This window comes from Nannobrachium achirus (assembly GCF_963921795.1).
Source record: "Nannobrachium achirus genome assembly, chromosome: 11".
In the NCBI taxonomy this organism is placed as follows: domain Eukaryota; kingdom Metazoa; phylum Chordata; class Actinopteri; order Myctophiformes; family Myctophidae; genus Nannobrachium; species Nannobrachium achirus.
Window position 1 is genome coordinate 29,555,658 of NC_137820.1, and position 19,359 is coordinate 29,575,016.

Genomic DNA, 19,359 nt, shown 5'->3' on the forward strand with positions numbered 1-19,359 from the left:
GCTCTTTATTGACCCCCAGAGGTGAATTAATGTCATGGCATCAATAGCAAAGTGTATCAAGTATTTGTATTTTCATTTGCAATATCCCCTAATTGATATCCATTAGAGCAGGAGCTAGGATTACATTTCTCAAATCTGTTTATGGCTTAAGTTTAACAGTTAAAATGTACTATTTTATTGCAGGGTGTCCAAACATTTTTCAAAGGCCACATTAGAAAATATTAAACACTCAAGGGCCGACTACATCTCCTGACATAATGTAGCCTAATTTGGACCATAACAAAGTTGCATCGCATCTAAATGATTTTATTTAACTATCATCCATAATTAATATCGATGATCTTTTGTCAGGTGTCTGCTCTGAACAAAACACAAATGACCTTATTTCCTAAGCCTTATTTCTCTTTACCAAATGTAACCACAAATGCAGGGTAAAACAATACAATAACATATCCTTTCTTTGACCATTTCAGAATGAGACAACAGGGAACAAGGACTCCTAACAAATTATAGTCTGGGAAAAATATTCTTGTTTGACAGTGCTGGCCTGCCGTTTATAATACAATTTAGGTATGAAGCAGCGTAGTGGATAGGCCTGCTTATGGTCAGTCTTTGAAAGAGAAGCGGTTCAGTTAAGAACTCCTGAATAGACCATCTTTTACACCACAGTCCCCTTTACTTGTTCACAAACAGCTGATATTTGTACACTCAAAATAACTGTAGTGAAATTAAATGCAAAAGTAGAGTTTCATTTTGGTGTAGCAAAATTAAAATAGAAAAGTGTTTCATTGTGGGCTCGCTGTCCTCCAAACTATAGTGTCTCCCCAAAATGTTGCCACACTACTAGTCCTACATACGTTCACCTAGAAACTAATCATACTTCAAACACCCAATATAGGCTATGGGAAAGTCAATGTTATTTCAAGTAAAATCCCTTTATGCTTTGTTTGCAATCATGTTCATTCAGCATGCCTCAATTTACTGACTCCATTTAAAACTTTAAAAGGTTGCTCTAGTACTTTTGAAGCCAGCCATCCCAGCACATGTGGATCTCAGTCTTCCTATGTACACGCACACAAAATGGTACACTAAGCACTGCTATGCCCTCCCTGGTTTACGTGGTTAAAATGCACAGGCCTATGCTAAATTATGGCATGATAGGGTTAGGATTAAAGGACAACTTTGTTTTTTACAACAAGGGTTAATATTTTAGATTGTAATTAGAGAAAAGAAAAAGTGAGTGTTAAAATGTTTTCATTCGCTTCGTTCTATTGTTTTATCACGTTTACCATGCTAAAATGTGGGGCATGCGTACACATGGGGTCATGCGTACAAGTGGTAAATATGTCTTTTTAGACACAATAAGCCAGCAGTTTCTTTATTGCTATTTACAGTAACACTTCTAGCAAAGTCACATCCAACCATGAAAGGTTGCGTTGCATCTTGGGAATGGGCTTATTCTGTGTAAAATTACATATTTAGCCACTTGTACGCATGCCCCCAACCACTGAAATAAGAATCTCTAAAACAATAGAAAGAAGTAAATGAAATCAATTTAACACTCATCTTTTATATTCTTTAATTACAATCTAAAATATGAACCCTTGTTGTAAAAAACAGAAGTGTTTGTTAGGGCAGTGTTTGGTTTCAAGGCGAAACTCGCAGGGAGTCCTGGCATGATAACATTGAAACCAAAATACTGAATTTGAACAGATTTATTAGCCCTCAAGATAAAACAATTATGCATTGACATTACAGTGTTTTTCAAAGTGGATTCCAGGGACTGTGGGTTCCTGGAATGATCTGACTCTGACAGTGTACAATAAGGGGAGACCTTGAAATTTAAAAGTTTGAGAAACACTGGACTATTACATGTCCTCCTTGCAATAGAAGTAGAGCAAGGATTTTCATTAAAAAAAGGGCTAAACTGACCTTTACGTAATTGTAACTTGCAATGATTGTAAGTGGTAATGCATACAGAAAAAAACGAAACGCAAAAAAACCTCTGTAGCCTACTTTTAACTATAGAGTTGCATCTATACTTCTTCCATACCAAACATATTTGCCAAAAATAGCAGATCTTTAAGCTCACATGCTGTGACCCGTTGTGAGATCTGCCATTTTTTGGCGAACGTTACCCTCCCAGAATCAGAATGCAAGTGGTTAAAATACATGAATCTAATCTGTGTAATGCACACACCACAAGAGGCCTTTAATCTTGCATTGCCAGCCTATATGTCGCAAGCTGTGAGTTTCAAATAGTACCACTACTTAAATAGTTTCCCCATGATTCATTATATTGCTTCTCCCAGTGCCTCTCCCTCAACAGTTTCTGTTTCCGCTCCAGCGGCGTCTCCTCTGGGACTGGTATCTGTCTCCATCTGAGCTGGAGCTGGTGTTCTCTCTCCTGCAGCTGTACTTCTATCTGCTCCACTTCGATCTTGTTCTGCTCCATCTGTGACTCCCTCTGCTCCAACTTAGGGATGGGACAATATGAAAATGTCACGTCACGATTATTGTGACCAAAAGAAAATCACGATTTACGATATTATCACGGTAATCTAAATATCCCCAACATCTTTTATCCTGGAGCGGAAAAAAATAGCAGATCTACAAGCTCACAACACATCGCAAAACACATTGTGTTGCGAGATTTGGTAGAGAGTGGGTGAAAAAATGCACAGGTCCGTTTTATCAGTTATAGAGGGTTTAAAGGAGCTAGTCAACTTTTTCTTGAAAAACAGACGCTAAAATAAAAATTATGTTTCAAAAATATGTTATAAAATATGTTAAGCTTCATATGTGTTTCTATTAAAAAATGACCACAAAAAGCGTGAAATAATGATAAAATAATCATTTTGGCCATTGTCAGGCTGACTTTGTTTACATCCCTTATCAATCCATATAAAAGAATAGAAGAGGGATGTAAACAAAGCCAGCCTGACAATGGCCAAAATTATTATTTTTTGTGGTCATTTTTTAATTAAACACATATATGAAGCTTCATCTTTTTTATAACATATTTTCGACATTATTTTTATTTTAGTGTCCGTTTTTCAAGAAAAAGTTGACTATAGCTTCTTTAAGTCGTACTGGATATGAAGCTCAGCTAATAAAAGGTGAATTGATCCAAGTGCACGACAGAGGACATTTCATAAATGAAACCTCCACAATACGATTGTTGTGAGTGTTTTTGTCACGATAAAACGATAATAGCGATTATCGTCCCATCCATACCTGTCTCTCTCTCTGCTCCAGCTGTCTCTCTATCTGCTCCAGCTGGGTCCTCTCCTTCATCACTGCCTTGGATTGTTGTTGGCTCGCTCTGTCCGTTGCCCCAGAGGTTCCGTCCTCGGCACCCTGAAATACAAAGAAAGTGGTTACTCCATTTGAATATTTGACCTCACTAGAAAAGGGCTCTTGTCAGAGCAAGGAAGCTACAGCGGAAACAGAGTTTATATGATTGATAAGTAAGCCTTGCTGAGCCATGAGGCACATAGGGCAGGAGCGTATCTCCCGTTTCTGTAGCGTGAGGCAGCTTGATGTATAATTTTACATCCTGGACATGACGCTAGTATGTCACAGGGACTTACCCCCCAATCCAACCATTGATGCTGAGTGCCTAGCAGGGAGGCACTGGGTTTTAATTTGTCCTATGACCTTAAACAGTCTATGCCTATGACCCAGCAGGGGATCGAACCCCGACCTCCCAGTCTCAGGGCAGACACTCTAACCAAAAGCCACCGAGTTGGTTAAGTTTATATGACATAGCCCTATGAGCAGAAGCACATTTTTTTATATCCTGCCCACAACATTGCATTTTTTAATGCAATTATGTTATGGAGTATCAACCCCTGCTCGTGGCTAATTGTCACTGCATGACTCATACGAGACAAGACCATTTCCACTGAATTTGGTGGAAACAAATAGTAGCCTAGTCACATTTCTGCAACAAACAGTCTCTCAAACAGTCTCTCAAACAGTCTCTCTCACGCGCACGCACGCACGCACGCACGCACGCACGCGCGCACGCGCACACACGCACACACACACACACACACACACACACACACACACACACACACACACACACACACACACACACACACACACACACACACACACACACACACACACACACACACACACACACACACACACACACACACACACACACACACACACACAGAGAGAGAGAGTCTTGGCCTCCTGGTCTGGACAAGAAAGACAATTATAATTTGTCTACAGAACTTAGAAACTCACAACCTTTCTTTTCGCAGAACGCTTTGCTGGTGGTTTGTTTTCAGAGCCTCGGGCCTTCCGCTTTTGCCCAGGCTGCGATTCTGCTGCTGCTGCTCCCCTTCTTTTACTGTCCATGTCCACAGATTGTAGATGTCCTCTGGTCTGAATAAAACGCTTCTGGCCCTGTGTGATGCTTGCTTTGCAAGTTTGTGCTAGACTGGCAGTGTATTAGCTAATAGGCCTTAATGGGGGCGTGGTCAGTGGTGGGAGTAGCCTACATTTACTTAAAGGGGTTCTGTCACCTAATGGGGTTGAGGGGCAGATTACAATGTGACATGAGTTTCTCTGAAAACGGTCTGAAACAGTCTGAAGCTCATGTCACAGTGTAATCTGCCCCTCGCCCCCCCCAACAACAGCTGACCAGTACAGTAAGTACAGTCAGGCTGTACAGACAATTCATTTGATTGGCTTATAATTGCGCATCCCCACAATGACATCATACAAAAAATATTAACTTGTTTTTTAAGATGATTCTTAAAGTGACAGTAACCCTTTAGGTGACAGGTCCCCTTTAACCACTAGTCCTAAATGGGAATTCACCTTTGGTTGAGGGAATATTAGGTTTTCTGGTCATCAGGCAGAGGCTCTGGTTCTCTACTGCTACAGACAGACATGCCTCCAGTCCACCACATCTCCTGCCTCTGTTATCACCACCAGCACGGATGCACCACTGTAGCAGAAGCCGGGTTCAACTATTGCTTTTAAATACACACAAAGCTGTCCTGTTTGTAATTACACACCATGTTACTTGCTGACTATTATGGTACGTTTCTTAGCCCTCTCATCTTCTGTTCTCTGTTTACCAAACTTAAAAGTTGTCACACAAATCACTCAGGATATGATCACTATATGCACCTTTGAAGTAGCTCAAATTCCAAAGCATGTTTCATAATAGCTCTTTATCGCAAGTTGACAAATAATTATAATTACAAAATAATAACAATTTAAGTTTAAAACTTGTAGTCCAAGGAAGAATATTCCAGAATCCTAAATGTTCCCACTTTAGATTGTTATTGTGCCCAGGCAAAGAGGACGAGATAGCCAATGGACAGGAACGGATATCTTAATTTAAGAATGTAATATAATATATTGGATATTTTATAGGAATGTATTAAGAATGTCTATTTGTACACTGTTCATACTCAAAAGGTCTATTGTACATTGTATGTATTTCCAGACGTCCTGTGAGGATCTAGCAGGGAGTGTGTGGTACAGATGTCTTCGTGTTATGATATATTTGCTAGCGGTGAGGAAGCCAGAGGGACATATGGACCTCTCTCAGAACAGCTCATGGTATTTGTACCATAATTCCCTCTTTTCAAGTAAACTGTGTTGAAGTTATGGTCTGGGTTCAAATCTCTTGTTAAGGCCCATGTAGGCCCTTGAATTTATATTTTACAGTAGCTATTTGAACAGGTAATGCAGAAAACCCCTTGACCTATTAACATACTGCTGGTGATTAGTACGTGTTCACACACTCCACTTAACATTGTCCATGGCCTTCATCATTTTAAAGGCACCCTATTGAAGTGTCATTGAGAAAGGCATTTCACCCATCATTGTTCTTTTACTTTGAAGTTGCTCTGGATGATCATGTCATTAAAAAGATTAGATAACTTAAATGTTATGATCCAACTTCAGTTTGTCCAACTCAAGTTTTTTTGTACAGTTTTACATCAACCCACATGTGCACTATTAGCAAGGCACTGACCCATGTGGAATTTAATTAGTGTTATTGCATAGTGTTATTTAATCCTCATGGCTTTTACACAGCCTGATGTATCTGAGACCTGGGTTAATTAAAAACAAGATGTTTGTGTGTTTGTTTAGATGCCAGTCAGATGACATCACTCAGCTAAGGGACTGTCATTTGGGAGTTGAAGTTGCCTTAGGCTTCACCCTTGTTTTTCCTCACACCTCAGCCTTGTTAACAGTTTTAGTCGCTGTGACGAGCACAACCGAACATAAAATGACTGATCTCTTAAGTTCTACAGGATCTCTTCTCCACTAGTTCCTCGTGAACATTTAGTCTAGTTTAGGTTCACAAAATTGGCAGAATAGCCAATGCTGTCAGGGGTCGGCCTACTGGCCAATGTCAGAGTCTGCTCTATGTTCCCTCAGCTCAATAGGGTCTATTTTGGGCTGAGGGAACATAGGGTCTATTTTGTCATGAGGGAACATAAGGCTGAGGGAACATAGGGCTGAGGGAACATAGGGTCGAGGGAACATACCGGTAGGCATGACCCCGGTAAGGCAAGGCCAGTTTTGTTAGTGCATAAGACAACAAGATTATGAAAGGACATTTGAATATAATAAAAGTCAAAACAAGTCAAAACAAAACAGACAGTATATGACAGACATTTCAACAATAATAGCCGGGGATCCAGTCCCTCAAAATGGGAGAGGACCTGTGATGTTCTGCCGCACTTTTTATTTCTGTTTTATCTATTAGTTTGGTCATTAAGGTCCACAGAATGAGAGGCCTGCTCTGCCGGAAACATCACAAAACAAAGTTATGGCCATTTGTACACTGTCCCATTGACTCCATTACACAGGAAAGGAAATATATTATAAAAAAAATCTGCTTTAAGTAGCATGTGAGGGGTCAAACTGGAGGGTTTTCATGATTCTCAATCCATTGCAAGCATTTGTTTTGCACAAAAAAACATTCCTGGGGCTAGAAAACGGACCAGCAAAAGTGTGAAAAGTGATGAGTCATCACTTTTCACAGTCATCACAGTGATGAAAACAGAAATAAAAAGTACGGCAGAACATCACAGGTTCAACCCTATTCCTTGAGCTTTTGCAACGGCTCTTGCTGGTTGCGGGGCCAGCACTTCCAGCAGTTCCAGCAGAGAGCTCCAGACTTCCCTCTCCTGAGCAATATTAGCTTCCTCCTGGTGGATCCCGATGCATTCCCAGGCCAGTGTGGAGACGTAATCCCCCCAATCTGGCCCTTTGGTCTGCCCCGGGGTCTCCTCTCAGTGACATGCAAAAGGCAGTGGTAAATTTAAAAGAAGAGTTGCAGTGTACCTGCAGTTTTCTGGAAGTTTGTTCCCGAATGCTGCTTAGCCTGCTTCGCTACATTTAGTTCTTATTCACAGGGTTCCCACGGTCATGAAATTCCTGGAAATATATTGAAATTAGATTTCTTTTTTCCAGTACTGGAAAAGTTTTGGAATTGATCAAGGGTCCTGGAAGGTCCTGGAAAAAATAGCTATGCATTGTCTTTGGTTATTGATTTTGTTAATACCTCTGAAATGACAAATTAAACATTGGCCAAATTGTCAAATATTAGAGGCAGAAATTGTGAAAATAGCAGATCTACATGCTCACAACGCCTTGCGCTGCGAGGCGTTGTGAGCATGTAGATCGGCTATTTTCACAATAAAACCGTGTTATACAAAATTCCTCAACTATTAGTGCTCGTCAGGGGTCCGGGGTCCCCAGTTCAAATATGATTATTTCGGGGGTCACGGCCTGAAAAGGTTGAGAACCACTGGTATACACTGCCTGTCTTTGGGCATTGCGCATTGGAGTAAGCGACTCGTTATTGAGCTGAATTATTGTTATATAGTCCTGGAAATCGGATTAATATTCTGGAAACGTTTTGGGAAAGTTTTGGAAATTAATTGATAAAGATGTGTGGGAACCCTGAGAAAGCAGACCTGTCCCAGTCAGATGACCCGAGAGGTCTGGATGGTTCATGGTATAGCATAAAATGAGAAATATATTTAGGCCCTAACCATTCGATGCTAGCCATTATAAAAATGTACAACGTAGGCATTTAACACAGATGCTGTTATCCAGAGCACTTACAATAAACAAGGCAACTAATCACAAATAAAATGCAGAGTAAAGTACCACAATAAAATATATAACAGGTAAACGATTAACCTAGCATTTGTCTAAAAACAACATGCATTCTTGTGTCTATCAGATTCTTAAACTTTGTGGAGGAGTAAAACACATCCAAGAGAAACAAAAGACTTGAGAATGAGGGACCAATGTCCGATATTGCCTTTATTTTTGCAGATATACCGATATTGTCCAACTCTTAATTTCTGATACCGATATTAACCGATAATAACGGATATACAGTATGCTGTCTTTTTCACCAAAAGTCAAATAATTGTCCGGTAATATCACATATTTAATAAAATGGCTATAGTATCAATATAATATCTAATAAATCTTCCTTCGTGTAGGCCTTCATGATTTGATTTGCATGCTTGAACATTTGATATTTAAGGCGTTACTAATATGTTTACAATTGCTACAAAGCCTGTGGCTAGCCTGTCATTATGGATATAAACAAGACGTTTACATCCCACTTTCCTGTATCTGTCAGCATCAATCGAAAGAGAAGAGAGGAAGGTGGCAAGAAGGGGTACAGGCCATGGATAGTTACTATAGGTGTCTGAAGCGGTGAGTCTTCAGATTACATTGGAACATTGGGAGCGAGTCAGCAGTTCTGGCTGCAGTGAGGAGTTTATCCCACAGTTAGGAGCTACAGTAGTAGGAGGCGGCGGCACGACGGGTTTCTGTAGCCTAGTAAACTGACTCCTCCCATCTTCAATTCCTGCTCGCATTCGAATGAAGGCAGGAAGGGAGACTGGTTTACGAGGCTAGGGTTTCTGGTCTGCGTCTGGCCGTTAAGCAAGCCTGTCCCTGTTCCGGTCTGGTTCCGGTCTCCCCCAAGCCCCCTGTGATTGGCTGAACCGGACGTAGGGAGCGCTCGGTTGTAGTCACTTGGACCGCGCGAGGTGCACCAAACGTTGCGTTTATCGTGCGCTTGCCCAGGCCTTACGGCCTGGGCATAAATATAACGATTGCATTCACCACGGCTTCGTAACTCGCGCGGCGCTCCGCCGGCCGCGCGGCCCTGGCCCGCTCTTCGCGGCCACTCGCGCCTGCGGCGCTCGGGGGCGAAGAGCAGGACCAAGGTCCGCTGGCCTTCGCGCCGCTTGCAATGTCGTGGACAGTAACTGGCTGGCGTATCTAACCATAAAACGAGCGCTCCCTTCATAGACTAGATTGCGAATAGCTTCCTCGCTTCTGGTCTACGTTACACTGATAAGAAATAGATGCGTGCGCAGGGTCGGTACCAAAATTAGCCAATGAAACCAGCGCTCCCCAAAACAACAGGTTTGGGGATTGGACGGAATTGATTACATGATACAGTCAGCTGTGCATTTAGTCTCAATGTTTGTAAACAAGAAACCCGTCTATAAGATGGAGAAGAGTCTAGAACATGTGGATGTTGTCTAGGGTGTTGTAACCAGGCATTGTTGTAGGGTTGGATCTGGTTGAACTTTAATAGTTGTTTCTCCTTGGCTCCAGTTTTGTCTATACTATACCTGTAAGTCATTGTAATTCTAACCCTAACTGAAGAAAATGATGGTACATCCAATCATTGATTTGTTCAACGCATTTAATCAGTGTTTGTATTGGACTGATACGGTGGTGTAAATGTTTGTGTTGTCTGTAACTTGAAAAGTTGGTTTTCCATCATTAAAGTGAACCTGTAGTTCTGAGCTGTCACACGCACGCACGCAGATGTACGCACACACGCGTTAATGTATGTTAAGCCCTGCCCCTATACATATGTCTTTGCCATGATGGGTGTTGTGAAAGATGACGTAATGACAGATGCACAGGGGGGTGGCATAGCACTGTGTATAAAAAATAACAACTGGACCAACAACTTGGGGAAGGGGTTAGACTAGACAGGAGGGGAGTCATGAGGGCTTCTCTAGGTATACACCTGCTATCATACCTGTACTTGATTTTGTTCTCTTCCTTCTCTCCTTTGTCTTCCTCACCTTCCTCTTCTTGTGAGTTACAGGCACAGTTTAGCCTCAACAGAATTTACAAGGCTGGGGACTTTAATCTGGGTGGTTTGTTTCCAATCCATACTTTCCCTGTCTTCCCTGAGCTGTCTTTCACCTCCAAGCCACAGGAGTTCACTTGCTATGGGTGAGTATAGTACACTAGCTAGCAAGAGAACATGGAATTGTTTTGAGACATCATAGGATTAGTTGATGTTGTATTTTACAAAGATAAATACTCATGGTTACAGTGGCATTTTGTGTCTTAGATTTAACATTCTAGGATTCAGATGGGCCCAGATCATGGCTTTTGCTATTACTGAGATCAACAGAGACCCCAGCCTACTGCCCAATGTGACTCTGGGATATAGTCTCTATGATAACTGTGTCACACTTGGAGTAGCATTTCGTGCTGCGTTGTCATTGGTCAGTGGGAGAGAGGAGCAGTTTCACCTGGACAAGAGCTGTGTTGGGTCTCCTCCAGTGCTCGGTATTGTGGGCGATGCGACCTCAACCCCATCTATTGCCATCTCTAGTATACTAGGTTTGTACAGAGTTCCCATGGTAAGTGTCCGACATGAACCCACATTGTATATTATGCTTAATTTTGGTAAACAGTGCATATAGTCTTTTTTCAAGAAGCAGAGCAGAGCAGACAGATTTTGTGAAGCAGATTTTCAAAAAGTCGAAGCACAATGCATCTCTGTTAGAGATTTGATTCTCTGCCTGAACGGCCTAGAGAGAGAGAGAGAGAGAGAGAGAGAGGTGGTGTGATATTCAAAATGTCATACTTATAAGTGCAAAGAGATAAAGAGTATAAAGAGATCAGATACCTTTCATTACATTTGCTATTTTGTTAGCCCTCTCAGGGTTTAACTTGCAAGCAATGATCTTCTAATATTAAACATTGTCTTATACCTTCACCCTGCATGGAGTGGCATTTCCTCTGCTTTCTGCTCACATGCTCTGCTTTCAGGGACGCATTGAAACAAATGTACTGTAATATATTACAGATCATATGTTTCTTGCCTTTTGCAGCTTAGTTACTATGCCATGTGCTCCTGTCTGAGCGACTGGAATCAGTTCCCATCCTTCTTTAGAACTATCTCAAGTTCTGCATCCCAGGTGAACAATTACATTCCTCTATATTGTAATCAATATTACCTATCCGCCTCTCTTTTGCTTGTGTGTATTAATGCTACAAATGCTACATGCTTTGACAGTCAAAGTCAGAGTCAAAAGTGAATGATGAAAACCTTTTCCATTATGAAATCTGAGTAGGAGATTCACTGACGTACCACTATGTAAATACTCTATCCCTTCATTCTTTATCGAATCAGGTGCGAGCTATGCTCCACATTATGTGGCGGTTTGGGTGGACCTGGGCAGGACTGCTGTTCCATGATGATGACTATGGCCGCGATGCTGCGCGAATCCTCCAGGCTGACCTGGCCAAGTCTGGTTTGGGTTGTCTGGCGTATGTGGAGGTTGTGCCCTGGGACTATGACCCCGCTGAAATCCATAGGATTGTCACCGTCATGAAGAAATCCACAGCTCGCGTGGTCTTTGAAATTGTATATGGGATCCATATGATTAAACTCATGGAGGAGGTTGGGGTTATGATGATACATGTTAATTTAAGAATTCCTGATTATAAAGCATCTTAAGTGATTCATGCTGAAGTGAAGACATCCTCCTACCATTCACACACATTGTGTTATTTCATGTTATTTCAAGCATTTTTTTTTTAAACAATATGTTTATTTTTGTTTTTTTAAAGAGACATACAAAACAACATGTACAGGACAATAATATACTACATACAGATGAAACAAGCAAAAAATAAAATACAACAACATACATAGAAAAGGAAAACCCACAGAAAACCTGACACTAACACGACACATAAGAGTATTAAATAATTATTATATAAAGAGCACATGTACTATTTACACTATTTACACCCAGTCCTATGCCTTATGGCCGGACAAATGACTGCAGAGGAAATGCAGCTACCCCACACCTGGTTCCTCCATTAAATAAGAGAGATCATTGCCCTTGACATACTGGATAAAGTTTCCCCATATATAACAAGCATTTTTAAAGTGAAATGCAATTCAATCCCTTCCTTAGATTAGACGATTAATCGATCAATCTCTGCACAATAACCAAATAATCACACAATTAATACATCTCACTGCTATAACTAATTGTAATATTGTTATGGCATTGTACTGCAATATGTATATCGTGTATTAGGCACCTTTCTTTTAATACACACACGCACAAACATATTTTCACACACAATCAACAGGTGGTAAAGCAGAATGTGACAGGTCTGCAATGGATATCCGATGTGGGTTCAATGACGGCTACCGTACTCCAGACGCCTCAATTCATGCCGTACCTCAGAGGCACCCTGGGTCTTGCCATCCGTCGTGGAGAGATACCAGGTCTCAAAGACTTCTTGTTAAAAATACATCCTGACAATGACCCGGACAACAGCCATAAAAATACCCTGGTGAGTCTTTTGTTCGTTTGTCTATTCAAGCTGCAATATCAGTATGATGTCTGTACTTACATATTCACAAGGTATTATATTTCCGTTTAAGACTTCATTGTGTTTATTCAGGTGAGGCAGTTTTGGGAGCACACATTTCGGTGTAAATTTGCACCCCTTCCATCAGAGTGGGTGGATGCTGGTGGAGGGGTGTGTACTGGACAAGAGGACCTGGGAACAGCACAAACTCCCCTGTTGGATGTGTCTGACCTCAGGGTAGAGTATAACGTGTACAAGGCTGTGTATGCTCTGGCCCATGCCCTCCATGACATGTTGCAGTGTGTGCCAGGAAAGGGGCCTTTCATTGGGCACAGCTGTGCCACTTTACAGTCAATACAGCCATGGCAGGTGTAATATTAATGCACCGTTTACCTGTAAATGTTTCTTGTTGTATTCTATTTGAGAATAATAATGAATACATACACATGACATTGAGTACAAATATAGTATTAATAATAATAACAACAAATACAACAACATATAATGTTCTTACAATGATGTACAGTAATAGTTATTATTCCTGACCAGACAGTAAATGCTTATCAGTGTCCGGGGCAATACAGTTAAGGCTGCAGCAGCATACTCCCAACAGAATAAGATCTTTGTTCTGCTTTGGTAGGTCAGTATAAGAACAAAATGACATCATAAGAACTTTGGCAGTGCCTTTCTGACGTTCTGTTTGGTAGGTCTTGCACCTCCAAGATATTCTGTGTAGCTCTGGTCCATAGCATTAGAAGGAGTTCTCCTTAATGCAATGTCAGTGATGATCCGGTGCCCCGGCAGGAAAGGCTGCGCACCCTCTCTTCTCTAGTAAACATTAAAGATACAGTTTCGCTACTCACCAAAACAAAGGTGGTTGTAGTGAGGTGAAAGCGGTGTGGTTGTGTGCTCAGAGTGTTCCACCTAAGTAGAGTAGGCTTTCGACTCACTACAGCCACTTTTGTTTTGGTGAGTAGCAAAGCTGTATTTGTTATTTTTACAAAAGACGAGAGGGTGCGCAGCCTTTCCTACTGGCGCACTGGATCATCACTAACATAGTGTTAAGGAAAACTCCTTCTAATGCTATGGACCAGAGCTAGCCCATGTGGTAAAACCACTGGTTACAGCTCTGTAGTACACTAGTAAGACAGGGTGACTTGCGACCTCAGGGTGACATGTGACCTCGCCCTAAAGGGCGAGGTCGCGCTAATTCTTGGACATCTGGCCAACCACAGCGTTTCTCTGACGATTCTAGTTGTTGTCATTCTGGGGGGAGTTTGTTCATGTTTTTGTGAGGGTATCAACCCTAGGAGACACGGGGAGAACATGCAAACTCCACACAGAAAGGCCCTATCGCCAACCCCACCTAGGGTGTGGGCGCTGATGACACGGGGGAGGAACACGCCGCCCATATATGTCCTTAATATTGATAACATAATATCCTTAATAATGTCCTTAATATTGACAATATAGGAATCTCCATATATGGGCATAAAAGGTACGTAAGTAATGCCAAGCAGGGCCTTGGTGGGTTAGGGCCTTGGTTTGATGCCTGTGGATCTCCATATATGGGCATAAGGGGGTACCGTAACGTTCTCATTTTCAGCCTGGGATTTATGACATCAGAAATCTCCATGCATGGGCATAAAAGGTTTTTTCTTTTTCTGGGAATGACCATTTATGGACTTTTTATTTTATTTTATCCTTTATTAATAATAATATGTATCCATATACATACAATATGTTATGCCCATACATGGTGATGGGCATAACAAAACATACGTTAATTAGTAATGCCAAGCAGGGCCTTGATGAGTTAGGGCCTTGGTTGATGCCTGTGGAGCTCCATATATGGGCCATACTGTATATGGTACCCTAATATTCTCATTTTCAACCTGGAATTTATGACATCAGAAATCTCCATGTATGGACATAAAAGGTTTTTTTCTTTTTCTGGGAATGACCATATATGGACTTTTATACCCTGAGAAATCTCGTAGCTTGTCTGACTGTGACTCACTGACATCACACTGACATCACTTCCTGTACAGCCAGACAGCCAGACAGACAGACAGACAGACAGACAGACAGACAGACAGACAGACAGACAGACAGACAGACAGTCAGTCAGTCAGTCAGTCAGACAGACAGACAGACAGACAGACAGACAGACAGACAGACAGACAGACAGACAGACAGACAGACAGACAGACAGACAGACAGACAAGCTACGAGGTTTTTCAGGGTATAATGCGACCTTCGGTCGCAACAATGTATCAGTGGCTCAAGCGACAGAGTGAGCTGCAGTTTGCTAGGAATACTAATGAGTGAGCAGGGTCTAACATACAGAACTCCAGTGGTGGTAAAAATCTTTAAGTATCAATACTGCAATGTAGAAATGCTCTGTTACAAGTAAAAGTCAGGAATTCAAAATGTACTTTATTTAAAGTACAAAAGTAGGCTATTGGCATCAAAATGTACTTGAAGTAGCAAAAGTAATTATATGCACTCATTATGCAGAATGTCCCATTTCAAGTTTTCAAATATGTACACATATTTTGAAAATGGCTGATCTACAAGCTCACAATGAGTCACATCGCGACACATTGTGAGCTTGTAGATCAGCTAACTATTTTCAAATGGCCGAAATGTATATAGGGCTGAAGTGGTTACTGAAAGTTTTGTAATAATAATACAAATCTACAAAGTAACTAGTAACTAAAGTACTCAAATACATGTAGTGGAGTAAAAGTACAATATTTGGATCCGAGATGTATTGGAGTAGAAGTAAGTAAGTATTGGAAATTGGAAATACTCAAGTAAAGTACAAATAACTCAAAAGGGTTCTTAAGTACAGTTCTCAAGTAAATGTATTTAGTTACTTTACATCAGTGCAGAACTCAGAACACTGTTTGGGCGTTTGGAGTTGCAGCCTTAACACAGAAGCCATACTTATTACGTTGAGGTAGATGTAAACTGGGACACAGTCTGGGACACCACGCCTCTTACTCTTGGCAAATGTACTCATCACCATTTCTAGCTTGTGTATTACCTGGAAAAGATCAACTTCACCACATCATTTGGCGATCAAGTAACATTTGATGAGAATGGTGATGCTTTGCCAATCTATGATGTCATTAACTGGGTGTGGCTCCCTGATGGAAGCACAAAGTTTAACTATGTAGGTGTGTTCAAGAAGTCAGCCTCCGGAGATGAAGAACTCATCCTCGATGAAGACAGAATCTTCTGGAGCTTTGAATCCTCAAAGGTCATATGAGCTTTCTAATAATACTGCTCAATATTCCTCATGATGTGAGTGCAATTTAGTTTAAACATAAATTGATCATTGTTACTTTACCTGGCAGCCGCCTCGGTCAGTGTGCAGTGAGACCTGTTCCCCTGGAACCCGTGTGGCCAGAAGGAAAGGAGAACCTGTCTGCTGCTTTGACTGCATTGCTTGCTCTGAGGGAGAGATCAGCAATGAGACTGGTAGGTTTACATCAGTTTGTTTTTTGGGGTCGGGTCAGGTGTCTTAACACATGGGAAGCCAAGGTTTCTAACATTTCTAGCTGTTGCTGCTGCCGCCGTTCACTCACGCTTTATTTTGAAGAGCCTCGGAAGCTTCGTGCGTGTGCACGTGAGTGTCCACTGACGATTGAGGAAGAAAATCCATTTGTTTACAAACGCTCGCGAAACTAAAATCCAAACCGGGGCCGACCATTGCGGTGTGTTGCCGTGAAAACAATCAGATCTCTGCTTCCCTGGCGTTCTTTGCACCTCATTCATAGATAAAGCCCTTTTTATGTTTCAGCCTAGAATGGAAATCAATGCAGCCTAGTCGCGCCATTTTCTCTCTCTGCGAGCCACGGTGTGACGTATGGACTAGGGTCATTCACAGGGAACACAACATGCGCGCAGCACGCTGGACAGTTAACCCTTTGTTGTCTCGTTGAAGAACGAGACAACTCCTTTTGGCAGAGCGACCTCTAGTGGCCTTATCTCGTTACTGAACGAGTTTGGCCCCTTGGGTGTTAATGATGCCCCTCCCCCAACTCACTATACTGAAAAAGTAATGAACAAACCAATAGGATTTAAACAGAGAACACCTGCGTGACATTGAACACTTGGATTATTGGTAGAGGATTGAATGTTTGGGCAGCCCAGGGGGCTCCCCTCTGCCTCAGGGCTCCATGCAATTAAATGGTCTGCTTTAGTGCTAAAAATAGCCCCTGGTTTACAAATGTAGCTATGTTATATAATTGGTTATCTTAATACTCTACTTATTAAGTGTGCCTGCCATGCAATGGCAAAACACTTAATGTAATCTGCCATACTTAAGTATTTATGTCAATTTTGGCACGTAATAACTGCCACACAATATACGCCACCCCCGCAATATATACATCAAAATGTGCGGCTCAGCCGGGAATAGGTTGCTATTACTTTTCTTTCTGATCCGCATCACCATAGCGACGTAATTCGCAAAAAACGACGCCCAAAAACCCCATTGACTTTGAATGGGGGACTCAAAATAATGTAATTAATTAAGCCCCGCCCCCTCTGAATTCCTATTGGCTGGGTTTAAACAGCCATAACTCCAGTTCACAGCATGGTACCGTCTTGAAACTTGGTGTCTGGACTTAAACGGCCAATAGGATCGTATTACTTAATACGCCCCTTCTGAAGCCTCGCCCCCCCTCTTATTGGCCGAAACTTTATTTGGCTATAACTCATCAACCGTTTGTCGTACAAACTTGTGGGTGGTGTCATTTGACTCGTTTCAGAGTTCTTCACCTTAATTGGTTTAATTTCACCCCGTCCCTTCTTCTGATTGGCCGAAAATTTATTTGGCTATAACTCATCAACCGTTTGTCGTACAAACTTGTGGATGGTGTCATTTGACTTGTTTCAGAGTACTTCACTTCAATGTATTTAACTTAGCTCCGCCCCCTCCTCTGATTGGCCGAAACTTTATTTGGCTATAACTCATCAACCGTTTGTCGTTCAAGCTTGTGGGTGGTGTCATTTGACTTGTTTCAGAGTTCTTCACCTCAATTGGTTTAGCTTAGCCCCGCCCCCTCTTCTGATTGCCGAAACTTTATTTGGCTATAACTCATCAACAGTTTGTCGTACAAACTTGTGGGTGGTTTCATTCGACTCGTTTCAGAGTTCTTCACCTCAATTGGTTCTGATTGGCCAAAACTTTATTTGGCTATAACTCACCAACCGTTTGTCGTACAAACTTGTGGGTGGTGTCATTTGACTTGTTTCAGAGTTCTTCACCTTAATTGGTTTAACTAGGCCCCGCCCCTCTTAAGCCCCACCCCTGTCTTCCTATTGGCTGAGCTTTAAACGGCTATATCTCCAGTTTGCATTATGGTACCGTCTCGAAACTTGGCGTGAGTACTTAGATGGCCCATAGGGACGAGCTGTAATGATAAGCCCCGTCCCCTCTTTCTTCCTATTGGCTGGGCTTTAAACATCCATAACTCCAGTTCCCAAAATGTTTCTGTTTTCAAACTCGATGGGTGGTCCGACAGACCTAACCTAACGGCTAACCGCTAATGCTAACCGCTACTTCCGCTAATGCTAATGCTAAAAATGCTAATGCTAACGGTAAAATGCTAATGTTGAAAAATGATACTGCTAATGCACCAAATGCTAATATTAAAATGCTAATGCATACACTTAGCGAGCTGCAGGCACACTTAAAAGTTCTTAGGAATTTTCTTTTCTGGTCTGTTGATCTTGCCCTCTTTGTTAGACTCTACAGAGTGCACCGGTTGTCCAGAGGACTTCTGGTCCAGTCCCCAGCGTGACCACTGTGTCGCTAAGAGCATAGAGTTCCTCTCCTACCATGACGCCCTTGGAATCTCCTTGACAACCATCTCATTGCTAGGTACACTTATCTGCGCCATTGTCCTGGGAATCTTCATCTATCATAGAAGCACACCCATGGTACGCGCCAACAACTCAGAACTCAGCTTCCTTCTCTTGTTGTCACTCAAACTATGTTTTTTGTGTTCACTTCTGTTCATTGGCTATCCCAGGCTCTGGACTTGTCAGCTGAGACATGCAGCATTTGGGATCAGCTTTGTGATGTGTTCCTCATGTATCCTGGTAAAGACTATGGTGGTGTTGGCCGTGTTCAAGACCTCCAAGCCTGGAGGAGCAGACATTATGAAGTGGTTTGGTGCAATGCAGCAGAGAGGAACAGTTCTGGCTCTTACTGTCGTCCAGGGAATTATCTGCATAGTCTGGCTTGTGTCAGCCTCACCAACTCCTCATAAAAACACACAACATCAAAGTGATAAGATTGTCTTTGAGTGTGTGGTGGGATCAACAGTTGGTTTTGCAGTGTTGCTGGGTTATATTGGTTTACTGGCACTCCTCAGCTTCATCCTAGCATTCATGGCAAGGAATCTTCCAGACAACTTCAATGAAGCCAAGTTAATCACTTTCAGCATGTTGATCTTCTGCGCCGTGTGGATAGCCTTCATCCCAGCATATATCAGCTCTCCAGGCAAATATGCAGATGTAGTGGAAGTATTTGCTATCTTAGCATCTAGTTTTGGGATTTTGGTTGCACTGTTTGGACCAAAGTGTTATATAATCCTTTTGAAACCTGAGAGAAACACTAAGAAGTCCATCATGGCTCGAGATGCCACCAAGAAATAGACGCTTCTG

General features: G+C 41.9%; 1 protein-coding gene across 1 annotated transcript; it reads left to right on the top strand.

The window, feature by feature from the left end:
• Positions 1-7,943: 7,943 nt before the first annotated feature.
• On the top strand, positions 7,944-19,350 carry LOC308294264 (extracellular calcium-sensing receptor-like; the record flags this gene model as incomplete). Its single annotated transcript, XM_080736991.1, has 9 exons — positions 7,944-7,995; positions 10,417-10,697; positions 11,172-11,258; positions 11,474-11,743; positions 12,448-12,654; positions 12,766-13,041; positions 15,713-15,940; positions 16,038-16,161; positions 18,437-19,350. 9 exons carry the CDS (start codon positions 7,944-7,946, stop codon positions 19,348-19,350), a joined length of 2,439 nt encoding a protein of 812 aa, XP_080593117.1.
• Between the last annotated feature and the right edge of the window lie 9 nt (positions 19,351-19,359).